This window comes from Oreochromis niloticus, linkage group LG7 (assembly GCF_001858045.2).
Source record: "Oreochromis niloticus isolate F11D_XX linkage group LG7, O_niloticus_UMD_NMBU, whole genome shotgun sequence".
Lineage (NCBI taxonomy): Eukaryota > Metazoa > Chordata > Actinopteri > Cichliformes > Cichlidae > Oreochromis > Oreochromis niloticus.
Window position 1 is genome coordinate 29,235,309 of NC_031972.2, and position 21,232 is coordinate 29,256,540.

At 39.4% G+C, this 21,232-nt stretch overlaps 2 protein-coding genes across 25 annotated transcripts in view; both read left to right on the forward strand.

Moving 5' to 3' along the window:
* Positions 1 to 80: 80 nt before the first annotated feature.
* Positions 81 to 7,399, forward strand: LOC100707428 (bromodomain-containing protein 3). 11 transcript variants are annotated; one of them, XM_005470379.4, is made up of 10 exons: positions 81 to 250; positions 2,471 to 2,799; positions 3,882 to 4,019; positions 4,654 to 4,789; positions 5,251 to 5,501; positions 5,587 to 5,715; positions 5,824 to 5,970; positions 6,516 to 6,661; positions 6,750 to 7,024; positions 7,155 to 7,399. In XM_005470379.4, exons 2-10 carry the CDS (start codon positions 2,605 to 2,607, stop codon positions 7,277 to 7,279), a joined length of 1,542 nt encoding a protein of 513 aa, XP_005470436.1. In that variant the 5' UTR covers positions 81 to 250; positions 2,471 to 2,604; the 3' UTR covers positions 7,280 to 7,399. The 11 variants fall into 11 exon arrangements, with proteins under 11 accessions (XP_005470436.1, XP_005470441.1, XP_005470437.1 ...); XM_005470384.4 differs by having other exon boundaries at positions 5,824 to 5,955; XM_005470380.4 differs by having other exon boundaries at positions 2,474 to 2,799.
* A 10,759-nt stretch (positions 7,400 to 18,158) lies between these two features.
* The window catches only part of vav2 (vav 2 guanine nucleotide exchange factor), a 187,091-nt gene continuing 184,017 nt past the window's right edge, over positions 18,159 to 21,232 (forward strand). For 7 of the 14 annotated variants that reach the window (XM_019361277.2, XM_025908849.1, XM_019361280.2 and 4 more), the window contains exon 1: positions 18,160 to 19,481. In XM_019361277.2, coding sequence (XP_019216822.1) covers positions 19,278 to 19,481 — 204 coding nt within the window. In that variant the 5' untranslated portion in view covers positions 18,160 to 19,277. Of the gene's footprint in view, positions 19,482 to 21,232 lie in introns of all 14 variants that reach the window. The other 7 variants (XM_019361281.2, XM_005470388.4, XM_005470394.4 and 4 more) reach the window with 3 other exon arrangements.

The window sequence follows — 21,232 nt, forward strand, 5'->3', positions numbered from 1 at the left end:
CAGGGTTAGGTGGAGGCTGATGATCCACTGTGGCGACACCTAAAGGGAGCAGCCGGAAGAAGAAGAAGAAGAAGAAGAAAATCAATGCTCTTCTCTCTTGGGATCATTACACTTTCGGTCATTTTGGGTTTATTCTCGACACCCTCCGACACAGCAGGCGGCGGTATACGCTGTTAACTTTGGCTAAAAAATTGGTCACAGAAGCCTTCGACGAAGGGGAGCTTGTTACTTGAAGCCATGCCCGCAGCAGGTTTGTGTGGAAGTTTTCAGCTGGTCTAAGCGCAGCCAGGAGTTACCGTATCTCGACTTTTTACTCTGTTTGGCCTTCGGTGCGGTGTGAACGGTCTTAAATAGAAACTATCATTTCAAAGTACCTTCATAAGAAGAAAAAACGTGTTGGTAAACACTCGTGACTCTCCCGTCATCCTCTGCGAAACAAGTTATGTGGTACATGTATGTGTTGCCGTTATCTGAAGGTAATTGCGAGCGTTCAGGTAACAGCGACTGGCGTCCCTATAAAAACTTTGTAAGTGGTAAGTTAACCGCGGCAGAGCAAGGCCCAACTGTAATAAACAAACCCCAGTAGGCACTGCACAAGATACTGTGGTGGGTTTTTTATTGCTCATTTGCAGTGAAGACTTATATTGGCCATGCGCCCATATAGGTTTACCTTAACCTGCTAGCCAAGTGAAGCTAACGTGCTGAACGTGACTGGTTAGGTTTCCCAAGAGCTGGCCTCCTGATTATTTAACTCTGTCGTGCTCATTTAAAACTTGACAATCCAATTCTTCCTTCTTACTCCGTTAAGTTAGCATTATATTAGTTGACTTGTATTTAATGGTATGATATTACATGAGCTAGGGTTGAGATTTATACCGCGTCTGAGATCATGCAAACTCTTACTGCCTTCTCCAGTGGCGATGTTTAGTAAAATGAGCAAACGAAATAAAATTAGATTTAAAGAAACATTTGATCTGGAATAAAGGAAAAATAGATTTAAATGTTAAAATGGATAAAAAGTAATATCACCTCACTAAAACTTGAAGTTAAATACATGAAATGTATTTAGTCTTCCCCAGTTTGGTTTTATTTATTGAGAAAAGGATGCGTTCACAATAATATGTCTTGAAATATAATGTGTTAACTTAGGCCAACAAAATATAATAATATTTGAAAAATAAAGTTTTGTAAGCTATTTAAAAACTAAACTGAAATGAACAAAGCCTCTCTCAAAATTAATTGAAATGCATTAGAACTGCAAATAAAATTGAAATAAGAAAAAATCGAAATCACCTGCTCCTTTCTGCTGCTCCCTTTAGGGGGCCCCACAATGGGTCATCTCCCTTCATTTCACCCTATCCGTAGCACCCTCCTCTGTCACACTAACACTCTCCATGTTCTCCTTCACTACATCTAAGAATCTCTTCCTTTGTCTTTCTCTTTTCTTCATACCTAGCAGCTCCATCTTTATCATCCTTTGTAGCAACCTCAGTCTAAGCTGACCCTTTCATGTACTCATTTTTAATCTTGTCCATTCTAGTCAGTCCTAATGACAATCTTAGATCTTCACCTTTAACGCCTCCAGCTCGACCTCCCGCCTTTTTGTTAGTGCTCCAAACCATACTTCATATCCCGTCTCACTCCCATCCTCTAAACCTTCGCTTTCACTTTTGCTGCTATCCTCCTGTCACAAATCACCCGTGACACTCGTCTCCACTCACTTCCCCCATCTTCACTTTCTTCTTCACCTCTCTCGTGCACTGTCCTTTGCTTTTAATGGTTGACCCTCACTGTCACATGCATCCTTGTACTAACTTTGATTCCTCTTCTATCCGATGCATACCTCCATCTCTCCACCTTCTCTAAATATTAAAATTAGAATAATTGCAGGCAGATTGCTAGACAGCTAAATAAACATAGCTGATTCCAACACCATCAGTGAAACAGCCTCTTAAATTTTGTCAGTGTATTTGCCAAGAAAACATTGCTCAGTTCACATGCCCACTAAACCTTTATACACCCTCCGTGTCTTCTGCTTATCTGAAGCCGGGTTGCAGTATTCAGACATCCTTCTCCCCAGCCACTCTTTCCAGTTCCCCATGGGGGTCCCAAGGCATTCCCAGGTCAGATGAGATGTATAATCTCTCCAGCAGGTTCTGGGTCTACCCCAGGGTCTCCTCCCAGTTAGGTATGCCCAGGAGCCTTTCTAACTAGATGCCTGAAATGCCTCAACTGCCTCCTTTCAGCATGCAAGGAAAAGAGCCTTTATACAGTCATGTGCATTAATTACTAATCAGATTGTTTTACATAATAATAAAATGAATGTGATAAGCTTCAAAAGATATGAGATATAGTCTGTTTTTGAAACTATATCAATGGTGTGAAGTAATCAGTCGCTTCCTCTTTTTAGAGTTTTATATTTGATATTTGGAGAACCACATGATCATAACAGTCTATTCTTTTATGTCAGCAGGCCACATTGTGTGGTTTGACGATTCCCCAGCCTGCGTCATGCATAGTTTTCACAGTGTGTGACAAGCTGTCAGGTGAACACTACATGACTTACAGAAGATAACAGAACCCAGAAGAATTCGTGCAGCCACCATGTCCGCAGACACCAACCAGGACCCTCCTCAGCTTGTTAATCCCCCACCTCCCGAGGTGACCAATCCCAACAAGCCAGGCCGGAGGACCAACCAGCTGCAGTATATGCAGAACATAGTGATCAAATCCCTGTGGCGGCACCAGTTCGCCTGGCCTTTTTACCAGCCTGTCGATGCAGTTGCTCTTGGACTGCCAGTGAGTAGTTTGCACATGTTCAGCTGACAGGGTTACAGTGCATCAAGTCATTTTTATGGGTTTTTCACAAGTCATGGTACAAAAATGACTTCAGCCTCAGGATTGCAGGGCTTTTCTTCAGTTAGTTGCACAAGTAAGTCATAGTTTTGCTCATAATGAAAATATTTTTTATTTTTTAATTCCACAATGTCCCCGTTCTTTATGCAAAAGTGATGTTAACTGGGCATGATCATACTGTTATATGATCTATTTAGCCATTGTTGTTAAATATACATTTACTGGTAGCTGCCAGCAGTTTTTTCCCCTAGGTATATATAGATATATTTTTTGTAGTTTTCAGATACGCTAACTTGCTTTGTGCTGCTGGCTCTGTCTGTTCTTCTTTTCTGAAACTACTAGATCTTCTTTTCGTTTTGTTATTCTCTCACTGTTAATATTAATGTTGTCTAAGATATTTTTTTGTTTTTCCTCCCTTTTATTTTTGTTCCTAATTCTCACGCACAACCCACATACCACAGTGAGTATAGAGATAATGGAATGCAGTGTAACTCTGTCTTGCATCTTATCCTAGTTTTAGCCATACTTCAGTAAGAAATGACTCAAACCTGCCGACATGTCCTTGATCCTAAATTTTAATACATCAGCAAGAATGTGTATGAAGTGAAACTAATTTGTTTACCCAATTTAGTGCTGAATCTAAAAATGCAAACAATTAAAAAAAAATCATATATTGATGTTAATTCCAGCCCGATTATCTGACTCACTTCAGACAGTGCAAAAACGCTAATCTTGGTGATTTTAATGTGGTCGCGATCTAGCCACCTCCATTTTTGCCTTAAGTTCCAAATACTATTAAGTAGTTTGAATGATGCCGTTTGACTCTGTCTTAATAAAGTAATTAACATTTAGTTAATATCAAGTTTTATAGAAAAAGATTAATTAAATTAAGATCCAAAATGAATAAACTGGAAATTGTGCAGTGTAATTGTTCTCCATTAATCAAACTTTGGCAGAGCCTCAGTGTGGGGCAGTGCAAAATGTAATGCTATATTCATCTGACATCAACTCTTTCTCTTAACCAGGACTATCATAAAATAATAACATCGCCCATGGACATGGGAACCATTAAGAAACGACTAGAGAACAACTATTATTGGAGCGCAAGTGAATGCCTGCAAGACTTCAACACCATGTTTACCAACTGCTACATATACAATAAGGTGAGGAGCTTTGTGATTGCAAATTCCTTCCTTGTTCCCTTACAGATACTAAGCGTGTCCTCACACTGGGCAATATATGCCATGCCGGAGCGTGTTTGAGCAAGAGTCGAGTTTTGTATACTGGACCTGGATGCAGTTAATTTGGCCTTCGGCGTTGATCGCCAACATTTTCTCAGAACAGCATTCACTGTGAAAATTCCTTATTAAACTAATTACCAATTCTCTAAGGCAGGGGTGTCAAACTCAAATACACAGTGGGCCAAAATTCAAAACTGGAACAAAGTCGCGGGCTAACGTTAATATTTATTGAAATATATTTATTCCTCCAGATATAAAAATGAATCTTTTCTTATGGACTCAAACACGTTTTGCTGAAAAACTGAATATGGAACAAGCAAAGCTTAATACTAAACAATATATATATTAGCTGTATAATACCAGTAGGCCAGCTCTAATAGTAATTTGGTATGGCTTCGCGGGCCAAATGTAATTAGGCTGCGGGCCAAATTTGGCCCGCGGGCCAGAGTTTGACACCTATGCTCTAAGGCATGCAAGAGGACATTATGTCACCGTGTCCAAAATTGGCCTAGTTGAGCTACAAAATGCATAAAATCATTCCCTCTGTCCTCTTCAGCCTACAGACGATATTGTCCTGATGGCACTTGCCTTGGAAAAGATTTACTTGCAAAAAGTTGCCCAGATGCCTCAAAGTGAAGTGGAGATTGTTCCTCATGCTGCCAAAGGGAAGGGCAAAAAAAGTAGCACACCAGGTAACTCACTTAAAAGAACTTGTAACACTGACTACTTATTAGAAGTAAATGAGTACTTTGATGTTCGGTCGCATGAATTCAGCAGACTGCATAGGCTAGCACATGGAAGGTGTCACTGATAAGATGCTGAACCCCTTGTATGTAATGCAGTAACCAAATATGAGATGAGAGGGTGCAGGCGTTCATGGAGAGTAATGGGTTTTACCGTTACTCTCCAAAATCCTGGCAATCCAGACTTTCAGTTTCACAGCTATGTGTGCTTCTTATCCACTTATTAAAAGTCTAAAGTTTTAATAAGATTGTAGATTAGTTTTAGCAGCATTTTCACTTTAATTATTTTACATCTTTAAAAACTCTAAGCTAATACAGGAAATAACTGGAAGGAAATAGGGCAGATAAGAGAGAGAAAAAAGGTTTGTTTAAATGAACTAATTGTAACCAATTAATTGAATTATTCTTAGAAAGCAGGAAGAAGCGTGAGAGCTCAAGCCGTGCCAAGAGCGACTTTGAAGAGGAGTCATCACAACAAAACACTGAACCCTGTGGCCTTAGTGAACAGCTGAAGTACTGCAACCATATCCTGAAGGAAATGCTCTCTAAGAAACATTCTGCTTACGCCTGGCCTTTTTACAAGCCTGTAGACGCAGAAGCTCTGCAGCTACATGATTATCACGACATCATCAAGTACCCCATGGATCTCAGCACGGTTAAAGTATGTTTGCCTATATGCCTTTATACATGCATTTGCTATGTGCCTTGATACACATGCTTTATTTGGTTACCTTTTTTATTTTCAGAAAAAGATGGATGCAGGAGAGTACCAGGATGCACAAGCGTTTGCTGCAGATGTTAGGTTAATTTTTTCTAACTGCTACAAATACAACCCTGCACATCATGATGTTGTTATTAAGGCCAGAAAACTTCAGGTGGGTTTGGAATTTATAGAATATTATTATTATTGAAAATGGGTGGGAGGGGGGAAATTTTGGTCGCTCTGCTTTCTATTTCACTCTGTTTTACTCTGTTTGCTTCAGGGAATTTTCGAGCAAAGGTTTGCAAAGATGCCAGACGAACACGTGGAAGTGACCTCACAAGCAGGTGGCAGTCTGGAGAAACCAGAGTCTGCAGAGGAGCGTACCACCCGACTTGCTGAGTTGCAAGAACAGGTGGGTGCAGATCAGGTGGGTTGCTGCACAGATGTTTGCCTCATGTATTATTACTAGGTGCTATGAAAAAGTTGTGCAACACATAGCAAAACAAAGCTCATATCTGATTTAAGTTTGTCCACTGTGCACAAGGAAGTAGTCTCCTTGGATAGCACCATTTCCAGAGTTGCTTCTACTTTTAGATTTTCCTTTGTGATCTAGTGCACATCAGTGTGCAATCTCCTTCACCCCACCACGACTATAACCCTTACATTGCATTTTATTTTGAGGAATTAAACACTTTAGAGAGCAAAATGGCAAGCTGGGCTGGCAATACACTTGCCTTTTTGATCCACAGTTCAAGTCATTTGTGCCAAATATACCACCTTCACAGCTTGCTCTTATTCTGAAAACTGCTGTCTGGTTTCTGAGCTAAAAGTTGCTGTGTGTTCAACTTTCCAAGGTCTGCTGGAAGGCTACTTCCAGGGAGCATGGGTGTTAACTGTGTATTGAACATTCCTACTGATTCATCATTCTCAGGAATACAAGACTTCTAATTTTTGTGGCACGTTTCTTCCCAGCTTAAAGCTGTTCATGGACAGCTTGCTGCTCTGTCTGAAGCCCCTGTGAGTAAACCAAAGAAGAAAAAAGAAAATGACAAAAAAGACAACAGCCGACAAAATGTAGGAGTAATGAATTCCAGATGTACATCAAATTCCTGTGCTAGGTATGATGTTTTGTTTAGCTCATGAACTTTTTTTATTTTGTGGTATTACTTTTTAACAGAGATTTTCACTGCTTTGTCTTTTTGATAGATATTCATGGAAAGGGAGCAATGAATGGGAGTCAGAGGATGAATCTTTGCCAATGACTTACGATGAAAAGCACCAGCTAAGCCTGGACATTAACCGGTTACCTGGCATGAAACTGGGCCACGTGGTGCACATCATTCAGAGCCGGGAGCCCTCGGTGTGCAACACCAACCCAGATGAAATCGAGATTGACTTTGAGACGCTAAAGCCATCCACTCTGCGTGCTCTGGAGCAATATGTCAAGTCATGTCTCTGTAAGAAGTTTAAGAAATTTCAAAGTAAGTACCAAGCACAGACTCACTTGAATTCATTTGACATTAAGGCGCAAATCACCCATAGATTTTCCCTGCTATCACCATCTGTAGCATTTAATCGATGATGCCGCCTCTTTTACTCCCCTTCATCCAGAGAAAAGCCGTCAAACTCCATCTCATCGCACCACCACCACCAGCAGCAGCAGCAGCAGCAGCAGTTCTTCAGATTCTGCCAACACCAGCTTCACTGACTCTAGCACAGAAGACAGTGACTCATGATCACTGTATTGATTTTATTTATTTTTGCTATTATGACCAAAAGACATTTTGTCAAATGTATTAAACCTCTCTATTTTGTTACCTGTTCATTATGTTTAAAATAAAAATTCGCACTGAAAATGTTTGTACTGTATTTTAAATAACGATCTCTCTGGTGTTTATCAGACTATAAATCTGCAGCAGAGCCGGTTGGCATTCTGCTTGGGTAAGAGTAGATTTCATTACATCAGTTTCAGACGATAACGTCTTTGATTGACCATTATGCCATCTTTTTTTACATTTATTTTTTTCCTTTGCTGATTTGGAAATATTTCAATTTATATTACTAATATTAAGTGCTGTAACTAAATTGTTTCTTAACCATTTATTGACCAAGATTTATACAGGCATGGTGGACTTATTTTGGCTGTCAAATCAAACACAGTAACCATTTGAATTTTCTTAAAAGCCCACGAAATGGTTGAGAAGTACAGTAATGTGAAGTGCACATGGTAACATCTAGGCAGATATCCCCATAAAGCTTTTCTACTCTTCTTTATGAAATCACTGGAATTTTGTCTTTTCACCACAAACGGTAATGGAGTTACGATCATTTAAAAGTGCCTGTAAAATGGGCCCATGGTAAATAAAGGGTTAATTTAGCACTAAATGCATTTAGGTGTACCATGCAAGAATAATGCACGTTACATAAGACTGATGAATTATCAGGTCTTAATAGTTTTCTTATTTTTATTCTGTATGAACATGAAATTGAGCAGCAGAGGCCAAGAACATTATGAAACACTGCAGTTTGCTTTGGGGAACAGTCCAAACAGTGGGAATGTAATTTCCCATGAACAAATCACACTATAAAAAATGCTTTCCAGGAACCTTAATAACAAATTTTAGAGATTTTCGTGATGGCAAACAGATGTAATGGAGAGTTGATTGCGTGGAATATGAACAGTGCTCGTTGTTACATACTGATTTGTTTTCAGCTTCCATTCCTGTAGTAACTAGTTCGTTTTTATATATTTCTTTGTTCTATATGAACTAAATCAGAATACCTGAAAATAACACCTGTCTGCTTCCTAATATTTTCTTTCTTTTAATATTAGACAAAGATCACCAGAGTAAAACCAAAAATCAGTTTTTAAATTGTGAATGTATTTATTAAGGAAAAAAAATCTATCCAAACCTACCTGGAAAAAGTATTTGCACCTAACATCACGTTGTGCCACCCTTGGCAGCAAGAACTGCAATTAAGCATTTCTAATAACTGGTGATGAGTCTGTAACACCACTGTGGAGGAATTTTAGCTCACTCTTCCTATGCAGAATTGTTTTTAGTTCAGTCACATTGGAGTTTTTGCAAGCATAAATGACCTGTTTAATGTAATACCAAAGCAACTCAGTCAAATTTAAGTCCAAAGTTGGATTAAGTTGGATATTTTTTTTATTGAGCCAGTCAGAGGTGGATTGTTCTACTGTGTAACCCAGGTGCACTGAAGGGAACAACAGAAAGCTGGACGTTCTCCATCAGGATTTTGTGGTAGAAACATAAATTCTGCTCTCTATAAATTACAGCAAACTGTCCAGATCCTGAAGCAGCAACGAAGCTTCAGACTATCACACTACCTCCACCATGTTTGATTTTGTGTTTGGAGTTCTTTGTATAAAATGCTGTTAGTTTTACACCAGATTAACAAATACTTGCACTTTGGTGTCGTCCATCCACAGAATAATTTCCCAAAAGTCTTGGTGATAGAAATATGTTTTGGGAAACGTAAAGCGAGCCTTTGTGTTCTTTTTGTTCAGCAGTGGTTTTCATCTTGGAACTCTCCCATTAATGCCATTTTTGCCCAGTCTCTTTCTTACTGAATCATGAACGCTGACTTTAATTGAAGCAAGTGAGGTCTGCAGCTCTGTGACACTCTTTAGGCCTCCTGTCTGTGGCTGTGGAGATAGCACAGGTTGTCTACTAATTAAAAGGTTGGTGGCACTATAGAAGAACCAGTCTATTTACCATTTCTGGGAAGGTTCACCACTGTTCCAAGTTTTCCTTATTTGTGGATAATGGCTCTCACTGAGGTTTACTGGGGTCCCAAAACCTCAGTGGCATCAGTGTTTTGCTTGAGGTTTGTATTTTGGCTTTTTTTCTGTCTCCTGGGTTCTTGGGTTAGGTTTTTTTTTCCACAAAAAAAAAAAATCTTACAAAGCTTAAAAACCCCTTCAGAGTGGATGGGAAATGTTTATAACATTGTCAGGAAACAGCTAACAGTGAAAGAAAGCTGCCTAAAACATTAGCTCTACTTCCATCTGAACGTACAGCTGCTTTGCAAAATTGGCACAAGCCCAGTGCTGCCCGGTTTGAACAGCTGGTGCTTGCACCAGATTACACTCATCAAATCTCAGTGCAACTTTCAACATACATCAGAATGACAGGATATATGGAGTTGGGAAGGTTTGTGTGAGAAGCCTTTGGAAGCAAAGCAAAGCTTACTGGCAGAAAATATAAATAAAAAATGTGCAAAGTATACCTGTGGCTCAGTTATTGAACTCACCAGTAGATGGCCATCATGTGCCATCTTAATCTTTATTCTTTTTTTCCTTGCTTTCGATTTTGACAGTGTAAGTCTGTTTGTCATTTCATAGAAGAACGTTTATCTGATTTGTAAAAATCAGAAAACCACTAAAATGATTTAAAAGAATGCAGACCCCTTTTTGTAAAAAATGTTAAGTTCTCCACTTGTATGTATCAGTTGTGTACTAGTGCTGGAGAGGTTTGTGGTGTTTGTGAGGCCATTCATCATTTAGCCTTTTCTTTTTTTCTCTCTCTGCCACACCAGCCTGCTGTCCTTGCAGTGTGCATGTTGCTGGGTGATGTGATCTTTGTGACCTGCATTCCTGTCATGCCACATGCAACATACCATCCAGCAGCACTCAGCAACCTCAGGGCATGATTGATCAATGCCACAGCTCCAGTGACAACTAGTCATTTCTGCCACTTCTGGCCATCACTCAGTGCATGAATATAGTGTTAAGAAGACCACACACGTGCATCTCTACAAACACATTGCACAGTTCGCTTGATTAATGGTTGTCTGGTTTTCTTTTTTTTCTTTCCCTACCCTTCTTCTTTTTATCACCTTGTAGAAAACCCAGTAGAAATTAATACAAGTGAATGATTGTGGTTTCATATCAATGTCAGTTTGAATGAACTGTACAGACTGAGTTTCATATGCATCCACTTTTGTTTGGTAAACGATTTATGCTAATGTGACATATACCATAATTGCAAATTAGCAGATGATGTTCTTATAGTGTGAGCCTCTTTTTTGTAATATATCTTCAATTTGTAACAAACTTTATGATTCTAGTTAATCTATTCAAAACCATTACTTACCCAGCGAAATATTTTGCTGAGCATGATATTTTTGCAGTACTGCACTGCATTAAACTCACACGCCATGTATTATCTTGCACTATATCGTTGTGCTTTCTATCACGATAAGCATGATCGTGCTAAGGTTCACGTGCCTTACTCGAAGGTACTCCAGTAGCACCTGTGCAAGGAGAAGGCCTGTTTTGTTATTACACAGACGTCAAGCTTAATTGTTTGTGGCATTTTTAGATTACTGCAACTTTAGCTAGCACATGCATCCACTTCATGATTTTTTTTATATCCTGCATGTGCCTTTCTTAAATGTTATGTTACGAAATGCATGGGGAACACACACACACAAAAGAAAAAGCCATAACTGGATGTTCCAGCAGGTTTCACTGAAATGTGCTGACCTTTATTTATCTGTCTGGATTGGATTTTAGATATGTTCTTTTCTTCTATCTCTGTAAAAGATCACATATTGCCATAAGTGAACTTTAAGAAGTAAAACTGAAAAATTCCTCCAAAATTAAGCCTTTTTTTCTTCTTCTCAGAATCAATGCCAGGACTCCATTTGTCTTGCTTTTTTTCTCTCTCTGGAATTTGAGAAAGCATAGCAACACTGTCCTCCACATAAAAAATGCCCTGCTTAAAGATTTATAGGCCATATTTTAGGCTGATGGAACTGTTCAAACAGTCCTTAAAGGTTAAGTGATCTCGTGGCTCGGAACCCAAAGGCCAAACTCAAAGACCATTTGTGCATCACAGAATGAATTTTACAAAGCATATTATCAGCGTCCAGTTTTGTTGCTCATATAGTTTTATATGGACTGTGTTGTATACAAGATTACAACGCTTTGTCTGAGCGAAGTAAGATGGGGGCAAACTACTAAATGCAGATCTGGTATAATGGTATAGTGCGAAGCAAAGTGTTTCACATTAACACTCAGTCTTATATTTTTTTCTGCTGATGCTTCTTGCAGATAGGAAGTACATCAAAGAAAGTGCTTTTAAGATCAGAAAACCACAAAGTATGAAATCTCCAAATGTCCACTGAGTACATATATTTGCTCTTTAGAAAGGATAGCAGGTTTTAAAGAGGGCAGCAGAACCTCATCTTCACAGAGCCTTTTCTCGCTCCAAAAAAGGCGCAGTACTACTGAGGCTTATCCTCCACATAGGCCATCTTGCCTGCCTTTTCATATCAGTGCAATGTCTGCAACCAGAAGGAGATGTTTCTCTGTTTAGTTGTGAAAGATGTTCAATTAATTCAGTATTAATCAAACACTGATGTCTCAAGCAGGGTAGCTGTTCCCTTGGGGATAGCATAACTTGTGATGCATTATTTTATTAGAAATGCGGTCTGCACATACACTGTATATAGAAGATGTAGAAGAATGTGTGCCTTGAGCTTATATATCCTGTTGCAAAAGAGCCTTTCCACTCATTTGATCTAGCAAAAAGATGTTTGATCTATACATGATGTGTTCCTGAAGTTCACAGTTGTGGTCAGGAGCTTACTTACACTCATCATGGGCATGAATGTCATTGTAATTTGGGATTTTTAACGGTTTCTCAACTGTTCTTTATCCAGGGCGGAATGGTTGTACAGCATACATCTTTAATTACTTTAAAAAAACAAGAACTGGGTAAACAGTTTGAATTTCTTTTGGATTTATTTTAGGATGTATTACCACTTTGCCAAAATCTGGAAGAAGTCCCAAACTGTTACACTCAGATGAGAGGAAATTGGTTAGGATCTTCAGTAACAAATCAGGGATTGTAAAAGTCTTAAGTGTGCCATGAACTGGAAACTACTGGAACACCAGCAACAGTGTCCAGAGTCAAGCAAGTTTTACATTGCCATGAACTAAGAAGATGGTGACCAAGAAAGAAGCCCTTATTCTTAAATCAACACCTTGAAGCCTGACTGAAATTTGCAGCTGCCCACATAGACCAACTAAATGCCTTCTGGATAACATTTTTATGGTCAGACAAGACAAAGATTGGCCACAGTGTCAAGAGATATGTGTAGAGAACTAAGGTGAAGCTTTCAAATCTAAGAACACTGTAACAGCTGTCGAACATGGTGGTGATAGCGTCCTCCTTTGGTGCTATTTTAATGCCGTTGGTAATGGTACAATACAGCAAGTGAATGGAATAATGAAAGAAGAATACCTTCTTGAACTTTAATTAAAGCAACAATAGGACAATGATTCCAAACGCACATCAGAACTGGTTTTTGTAAGCAGGATAACACTAAGCTTCTGACATGTCCTTCCTAAAGGCCTGACCTCAACCCCCTGAAAATTTGTAGAACCAGCTAATTTAAATTAACTTTACCAATTCGGCCAAGAAGAGTGGTCAAATATCCAGTCAGAGTTATGCCACAAACTTGTTCATGGTAACCAAAACCATCTGGTTGAGGTGCAGCTTGCTAAGGGACATTTAACCAGGTGGGAAGATGTGTATTTACTTGAGCCTGTATGTATACTTTTGAACCTGTTTGGTTTAGATAAAGTCCAACATACATTTAAACTTATACACTCAATTCTTGTCTTTTTTTAAGTCATAAAAGATATATGCTGTACAACTATTCTATTGTAGAAAAATAACAGTTCAAAGCAATCATTAAAAGCAAAAATTACCATGACATTCATGCTTATGATGAGTATATCAAAACCTTTGATGACAATTGTATATTTTCATGTCATGAAACATCTTGCAAAACAAATTTATACAAACATTTTGTTATTCAAAGATTGAAATGAAATACAAGGCAGTTTAGTGCAGGCAACAATGGGTCATTTTCAGGACTTTGGTAAAGTTTGCAGTACTGATCTATGGTTGACTGTTTCAGAGCAGCTGTGGTGTTCATGGTCAACGTAACGGGGTAACAGTCATAAATTACCAATTTTAAACTGGTGATTTACTCACTGAATTCTACAGATACACTAGCTTTATGCAGTGTAGGGGTTATAATTTTGTTAAATTCAGCTGTCTGAATGCACGATGAGAAGTGAATTTCAGAGCAGTACCAGCATAGCCTGTACAGAAAGAAAAGTCTACTGGATTACACAAGACAAATTATTATGACTTATGTCTAATTAATTCTTTTCCACACACTACACTGCTACACCCGATCGTAGGGTCCTCCACATGCTAAATCTCACTTCAAGGTTCAGTTAGTTTTGCACAAAAAAATGAATGTCTTCCAAAGAGCTATTTTTTAACTTTTATACCTTTTTGTGCATTTTTATTCTCTGAGTACATTTCAGAGCCTCTACTTTTTCACTTTTACTTAAGAGTAAAGAAGTTGAATCAGTACTACCAGATTATTTTTCACCCAAATATCTGTACTTCTACCTGTACTTAAGTGACAAATGTTTTTATTTTTGCCATTCCTGGACTTCATTAACCAATAAGTGATGGCTCTGTGGATATGTCCATGTTTTTTAATACAGTCTATGGAGCTGCAGCTACCATGGGAATGTTTGATATCTCCATTAATCTGTGAACAGTCAAAGCCCTTGTGTCACTTTATGAGGTAAACATGGCTGCAGATGGAAGAAAGGTGAAGCTTATAAAGTCCCGACAGGGAGCTAGATGACAAGAAGATGGTGGGTTTCTGTGAAAGGTTCTGTTTAGCTGCTCTTTGTTAGTAAATATTCTGTCCATGTCAGCCTTTACTGCTACCTTTCAGGGCGCCATGCATAGTACAGGCGGAGAATACTATGAGAATTCACTACCTTCTCCAAATTCTTAAACAAACAGGAAACACATAACTTGCTCTGGTGGTACATTTGCAGTGCCTTAAACTGCTCACTTGCACAGAATTTGCTGTATTAAAAAAGAAAAAAAAAAGTCATCTCAAGCCTTCTGAAAACCAAAGCCTTCCCCGGTTTCTATATGGGTGATTTAAGATCGTATGGGTCAGCAGCTGTGCAATCTTTAAAATCTTTCAATTTCAAAAGGAGCACCAGAAATCAGGTTTTGCTCTGCTTCTCTCATATATGCCCAGAGACAAATTGGCTAAATGTGTTATGTCCCTGTGGGAATCTGGAGGTGGGAAGGTGCACTGATGACTGAGCTGATAAAGTAATGAGACATGACAAAGGGGGTTTAACAAGAAACAGGTGGCATATTGAGGTTGGTGACAATTAAGAGATTAATTGACCAACTGTGATTATTTTATTAACAGAAGATGACATTGGCGAACATTGCAGTAGAGTGGGAGGATATGGAAATGAGAAAGGTAAGTGCCCAATTAAAGAAAGGAGCAAAATCAAACCCAAAATATATATCAAATGACAAATCATAACCAAAACATTGTTTGTTTGTTTTTATTTCTGTGAAATAATAAAACATATTGACGTGATAGTACAAGACTGAATTGCTAACTTAAACATGCATGACCATACTTTGCATTTGCTTTGACTCCAACAGCTCTTGAGGGGGACACATCTGTCTCTTTGCCAGGTTAAAGGTTTACTATGCACACAAACTGCTGTCTTTCTTTTCTTGTTGGTGAGAAAAGCTGCCCACTGTGTCTGGAAACAGAACCGATGAGATTGGTTAGTAGCAAGCATGTCGTCTCATTTTATGGAGGTGAGGCCATCACTCTTTGTAAAACTGAGGAAAGCCGTATCCACCAGCAAATCAGTTTTTGTCTGTCGACTGTGAAAGGCTATAGAACAGTTAGCCAAAATGCATGCTACCAGGATCCTGAAACTGGAGTACTCAAAATTTAATTTGCTGTCTGTGTTTACATCTGTGCTGGATTTTAAATACAATGTTCTGGTCATTTCCAATCTGGTCATTTCCAAGTACTGTGAACTCTGTTTTAAACACATTTTATTGCATTCCCAGAAACAAGAGGTAACCTATTACTGAACAAGTTATGACAAGCCAACTGCATTTTTCAGCCTTGAGCATTTGCAATCATGGTACATGTGGTTTGTAGTGGTAGGTGTGTGGGTTTTATAAATAAATATAATTAATCGTAGTTTTACTTTAAACTAATCCGCTGTTGTTTTGTAGAATCAGAAGTCGCCCTTTTACAAACAGCTAGATGTTGTTTGAGGATGACTGTAGACTGTGGCTAATGGAATGAAAAAATAGCAAAACTGCATTGTAGGTAATTGATTCTTCTTTTGATTATAGACACACGGTCACCAAAAATCAGCCTTTTTAATAAAACAAACAGATGTTCTTAATGGTTTCTCCTGACATTTACTCAGAGAAACTACTTCATAACTTCATAACTTAAGAAGATCATATTAACTAAACTGACATATTATTTAAATTGAGGAATAATGTTAATATGCACACACTAACACTCCTGTGCAGCAAATTAGAGATAATTATAGCCTCTTGCTTTTTTAGGAGTATGTTTTCTTCTTCAATTACACAGATACTGTGAGTTTCTGTCTTGCAAAGTGTCAAATACCACAGAATTACTGCATCAGAATATCATCAGTGTGCTATTGTGAGGTAATGTGTGATTCCCACCTCTAGTGGATACTGACAATAATCCAGCAAATAAAATTTTCCCTCAATTACTTTAATTTACTAAAGTACATAACCCGAGCTCATCCGCTTTTCATGTTGAAGTGTTCTTAGGCAGTGAACACTAAAAAATGTCTCCAATGTGTGTCAAGCTGAATGACACTGTATGCATGCAATAAAACAGGGCTTTCTGGAAGGATGACGGTGGCTTGCTTTGAATGGCGGCTATAACTAGAGGAGCATTAAACAACATGCAATCCATTTACCATTTAGTTAGTTATTAGTTCCCAAATCAAGGTGTGATAAGGCGTGATAACAACTTAATTTTACACCGAATTTTAAACAATTTCACACAGAAATTTCTCATCCGTGGGATAATAAAGGTTTATTCTATTCTATTCTATTCTATAAGCTCCCTAGAGTGAGTACAAACTTCCTTACCAAAGGTTTACATATTATTTCCTCTTTGACCTCTAACCACTCTCAGTTAATGTTTAGATTCTGTGGAGGTGTGGGGAAGAAAAAGAGCTTGCTTCTTTGTTTATCTTTATTTCACTATAAAACAACTTGTATATTTAATTACTAATTAAACATATAAAGGCATTAAGTGCTTTTGGCTTGAGAAGCTGGGAAATGCTGTCTGAAAACCTCTGACCTAATTGTCTATAAAAATGGCTCCACCACAAAAGCCTGCGTTGGTACTGCTTTTGTTCATGCATCGGTATTCACAGTCTAAAAATGTAGCTAATACCACCAGCCACAGGAACTAAGCAAGAGCGTGAGAGACCCCACTGCTATGGACATAAATATAAACTTTTATGCCTAGTTCCCTTAAAGTGTAACCCTTTCCCAGGCAGGGTAGTCATGTCCCTTTGTTTTCTTCTTGTAAAAACAGTTTTCTGGATCACTCTTAGTCTGCCCCCTCACCCTAGACTACTCTGTCTTAGAAGACCCTACGATGGGCAAATTGTTCCTGACAATAAAGGAGACAGTTGATGTGGTTCCGGCATTTGACCAAGATGCTGGAAACATGTGGGAACTGCTAGGATGTCTCCTGGGTGAGGTGTTTTGGGCATGTCCTACCAGGAGAAGGCTCCATGGCAGACTCATATCTCTCAGCTGGCTTGGGGACCCTACTATGTTCCCCCAGTATGAACTCAGGAAGGTGGCCAGAGAGAGGGAGGTGTGGGCTTCTCTGCTTAAATTCTTGCTACCCTGACCCAAACGCAGATGGATGTATTATTATTGTGTACTTGTGTTGAAGGACTGTATTGAATAATCGACCCAGCAACATGAGAATAAGCTCCAAACGGACTTTACTTATATACAAACTGCAGTGTGAGACATTTAGTGACAATACATTTTGTTTAAGTGAAAATCATTATTCTCATGTTACTTTTACTCCAACTGTAACACTTTAACTAATGGAATATTTGTAAGAAGTCTTTTCAGAGAGACAAAGAGTTTTTGGAAAGAATCCACCTCTGTGTGGGCACTAACTGTGTTACTGTTATAAAGAATAAAAGTGTTCAGATGGTAAGACTCAAACATAAAGCAGCTAGATTTGGATTAGAACAAATTAAAAGTTATAGCATTAGTCAAGTTGCTTTTCATTCTTACTCTCGTGATGGATCAGAAATAATAAAAAAAAAATGTATGGTGTTCAGAAATTAAGGATGTCAACATCTGAACAGTGACTGAAAATTCAAACCTGTAGGTTACTAGTGATCTGCTCAAGACTCTCGACTTACAGTACAACTACCAGGTATAAACCTAAAAGAGATTTGGCATGTCATTTCGTGCACAGTGAAATTCCTGCACTGGAAATAACAAGTCCAGAAGCATTCAGAATAAATAAATAGATCGCACAGCAAACATAAGAATATATCTATATCTATATAGATGTGTGTGTGTGTGTTAGTTTTTTAAAAATCCCCTTTATGCCAATGGCCCTTGCAGTGTGCGCTTCACCCATCAGAGGGCGCATCCTAACGCTTAGTTTAAAAATACTCCCTGAAACCCAAATTCTTTTAAGAGTAGAGCTGCTAAAGCAAACTACCCGACTTTTAACTTTACGTGTCTTAATCAGCACATAGGGGCAAGTTCAAACTCTTGGACCAATACCGAGCCTGAAGCCTGGTCTCCTTTCAAATTTGAGCAGCTACGATCGGCAGCTGGGATCTCTAAACATCTCTGTCCGAGAGGGAAACACGGAGAGGGAGACGTGAGAGCAAGGACGTGAGCGGAAGGGAGGCAAAAATCAGAGAAAAGCTAAGCTGGACACACTGATAACGCTGTTTTTGGGCGTGCGTAAAGGCGCGAAGCGAAGTTGCATTTACAGGATACATGTAAACACAGATTCCCCCCTTTTTTTGTTTCCCAGACTGGACATGTTTCCGCTGCTGGAGAGCGACGTTTAGACTGTTGTGAAAAGAGATTGAACCAAGGGTTGTAGAGAGTCTGGTCTGTTATCCCTTTCTCTTTATCTTTCGCTTTTGTGACTGAGTGGAAGTCCTTGTTTTTGACGCTTAGAGTACTGAGGAAACGATAAATGCAAATGCGATTGGTGACTCCGTGCTTTTATTCATCGTCTACAGAGACTTGAAAAGCCGCTTTTCCCACATTGCACAGCAGCCCGTGGTGTTTGGTTCACTGAAATGTGAAACACTAGTGAAGTCGATACATGACAAACTGCTGCATCCAGCTGGTTTGTTTGTCTCTGCTGTAAACCTTTTACGCCTTTTGGATTGTATGTGTTGAGTAAGAAACTTTTTAAGAATGAAGAGGAGAAAATTCACGTAGCACGTCTCCGTTTTCTGCTTACATCGTCGCTGTGTGCCGAAGTGGATCCCTGTTGTTATTTTAGTCATTTTCGAGCCTTCACGTTGAGGAGACAGGGGAGCTGACATGCGCCTGGACATGGGGATATAGTGCGCTGACCTACTGCGAATAATACAAAGTTGTGAAATTGCCTGATTTGCGTACACAGTGAATGATCAAGACACCCGGAGCCGGTGGGAAATCAACCATAGTGCCTGCTCGTGCGCCGTGAAACAACGCTTTTCTGCTCGCACTGAGCCAGTTCGAGAACTAGGTTATTTTGCGAGGAGAGACTTCGGAGCAAGATATGGAGGAGTGGAGACAATGTGGACGGTGGTTGATAGACTGCAAGGTCCTGCCCCCGAACCACCGGGTTGTGTGGCCCTCCTCGGCCGTCTTCGACTTGGCACAGGCCCTGCGTGATGGGGTGTTGTTGTGCCAGATGTTGCACAATCTCTCCCCGGGATCAGTGGACCTGAAGGAGATCAATTTCAGACCCCAGATGTCACAGGTGAGTCCGCCTCGGTATACATTTTACACGACCAAATGATGGCTTTGATTTACACGCCCCCCGGGCAAACTTTTATATGCACTACGCTGCTACACATCCACACCCTGGGATTCCCTGGGTAGACACTGCCCACTGAGATGTTCCATGATTTGCCTTGATTGTTTGGAAAGCTTTTTTTGTACCACATTTCTCTGCCTGGATTTCCCCAGCTGATCTAGAGATTTTAACCAGAAACCTTCCTGTCACAACAAGCCCATTCCTTGGCTCAGTAAAAAAAAAAAAATTCTATCAGTGTATCTGTGATAATACAGCAGTTAAACACATACTGTGGGGGGCTCTATGTGTTAAAACATGCAAGGTTCCTTTAGTTTTTCCTAGGTGGAGAAAAGAATGCAATTATGCCCACCAACACCTTATTCTGGAAGTGTCACACCTGCATCCATGTGCTGATATAGCCCTCAAGGTTGATGATGAGCTGTTCTGCTGGTGCAGCTGTTCCAGGAGCACTTAAAAGTGAATTCAGTTCATTTCATTTTTTTTCCCCACAAAAGGTTAAATATTTATCTACCCAGTATTTTATTTCTGGTCATGCAAGTATCAGCCCCCCTCCCCCTGAAATTGACATGCAGTTGGCAGCTAGAGCATCTTCACATTCACTTCCAAGGGTGCTAATTGAGTGTTATCTAGACAGTCTAACTCTGTGTGGAAGTGAGCAAAGATAATAAGCTTCTTATGGAAGAGAAAATCGAGGACACCAAATAAAGTAAAAGCTATGGAACGTTAGAGTGATGCTCTTCCATGCTTGATGATTTAGTATACACCATTTATCTGGTGGTAGCAGTTTTAAAAGGATGCTGAACTATTTGCTTTTAAATTTTTACCTGTCTCAAGTTGAAAGGGAAACGGCAAACTGGAAGAGACTCAAAGAGAAGTATCCCTGTGTGTATGTAATTAAACTCAAACGAAACCCAAGACTTCATGGCAATGAGATTAGAGGTTTTGAACTGTAGCTATTGCATGCCTCTGCTTCTGTAAAGCTCCCTCTGCACTTCAGCTCATTCATGTTTCCAAAGCCAATAAGAGGAAGTGTCGGGTGCCACAGGAAGTTTACATGACCACAGTGGTGGAGTAGAAGTGCTCTGTGGCAAACATGTCTATTGACTTTTATTCACCCTGATGTCTGCACTGAAATACCACACAGCCTCCGCTGCACATGGTGAAGAAGTCTTGGCACTGGCACTGTGACATATTTCAATTATTCTTATTGTCATACCTGCGGGCTTTAATAGCTGTGTTAGGAAGCGATTCCTCACTGACAGCAAATTTGTCTGATATGCTTGGCACACCTTCTGTGACCTCTTTCTGTCATAATAATGTGTGAATGTGTGTGTGGGTCTACTGTCTGTCTGTCTGCTTTTTTTGCTCTGTCTGTGTTGGGTGCCGTTTTCTAGTAAACACTCCTTTCTTTGTCCTTGATTAATTCAGGAAAAGATAAATTGGTTAGCCAGATCGACGAGGAATTCATTTGCAAGTGTGGAAGATATTTCAAACGGAGCAAAAATGCCACTTCTGTCTGTGTTTCCCGCTTATCAAATGGGATCATTTGTAACTGTTGAACAAAAAAAGAATGTCATGTAAGATTCTGCGCCTTGTGGTGGACATTTTAAGCTATTTGTCTTCCATTTCAGACAATAAACACTTAACAGAAGAAAGAATTACATATTAATCAATGAAAGTAAATGCTAGTGGCA

Excerpts from the sequence above, each read along its gene's own strand:
- LOC100707428 (XM_005470379.4), top strand. The coding sequence starts at position 2,605 with ATGTCCGCAGACACCAACCAGGACCCTCCTCAGCTTGTTAATCCCCCA. Across the intron at positions 4,020-4,653 it reads ACTGCTACATATACAATAAG|CCTACAGACGATATTGTCCT; the intron begins GTGAGGAGCTTT and ends TGTCCTCTTCAG. Across the intron at positions 5,716-5,823 it reads TTAAGGCCAGAAAACTTCAG|GGAATTTTCGAGCAAAGGTT; the intron begins GTGGGTTTGGAA and ends TGTTTGCTTCAG.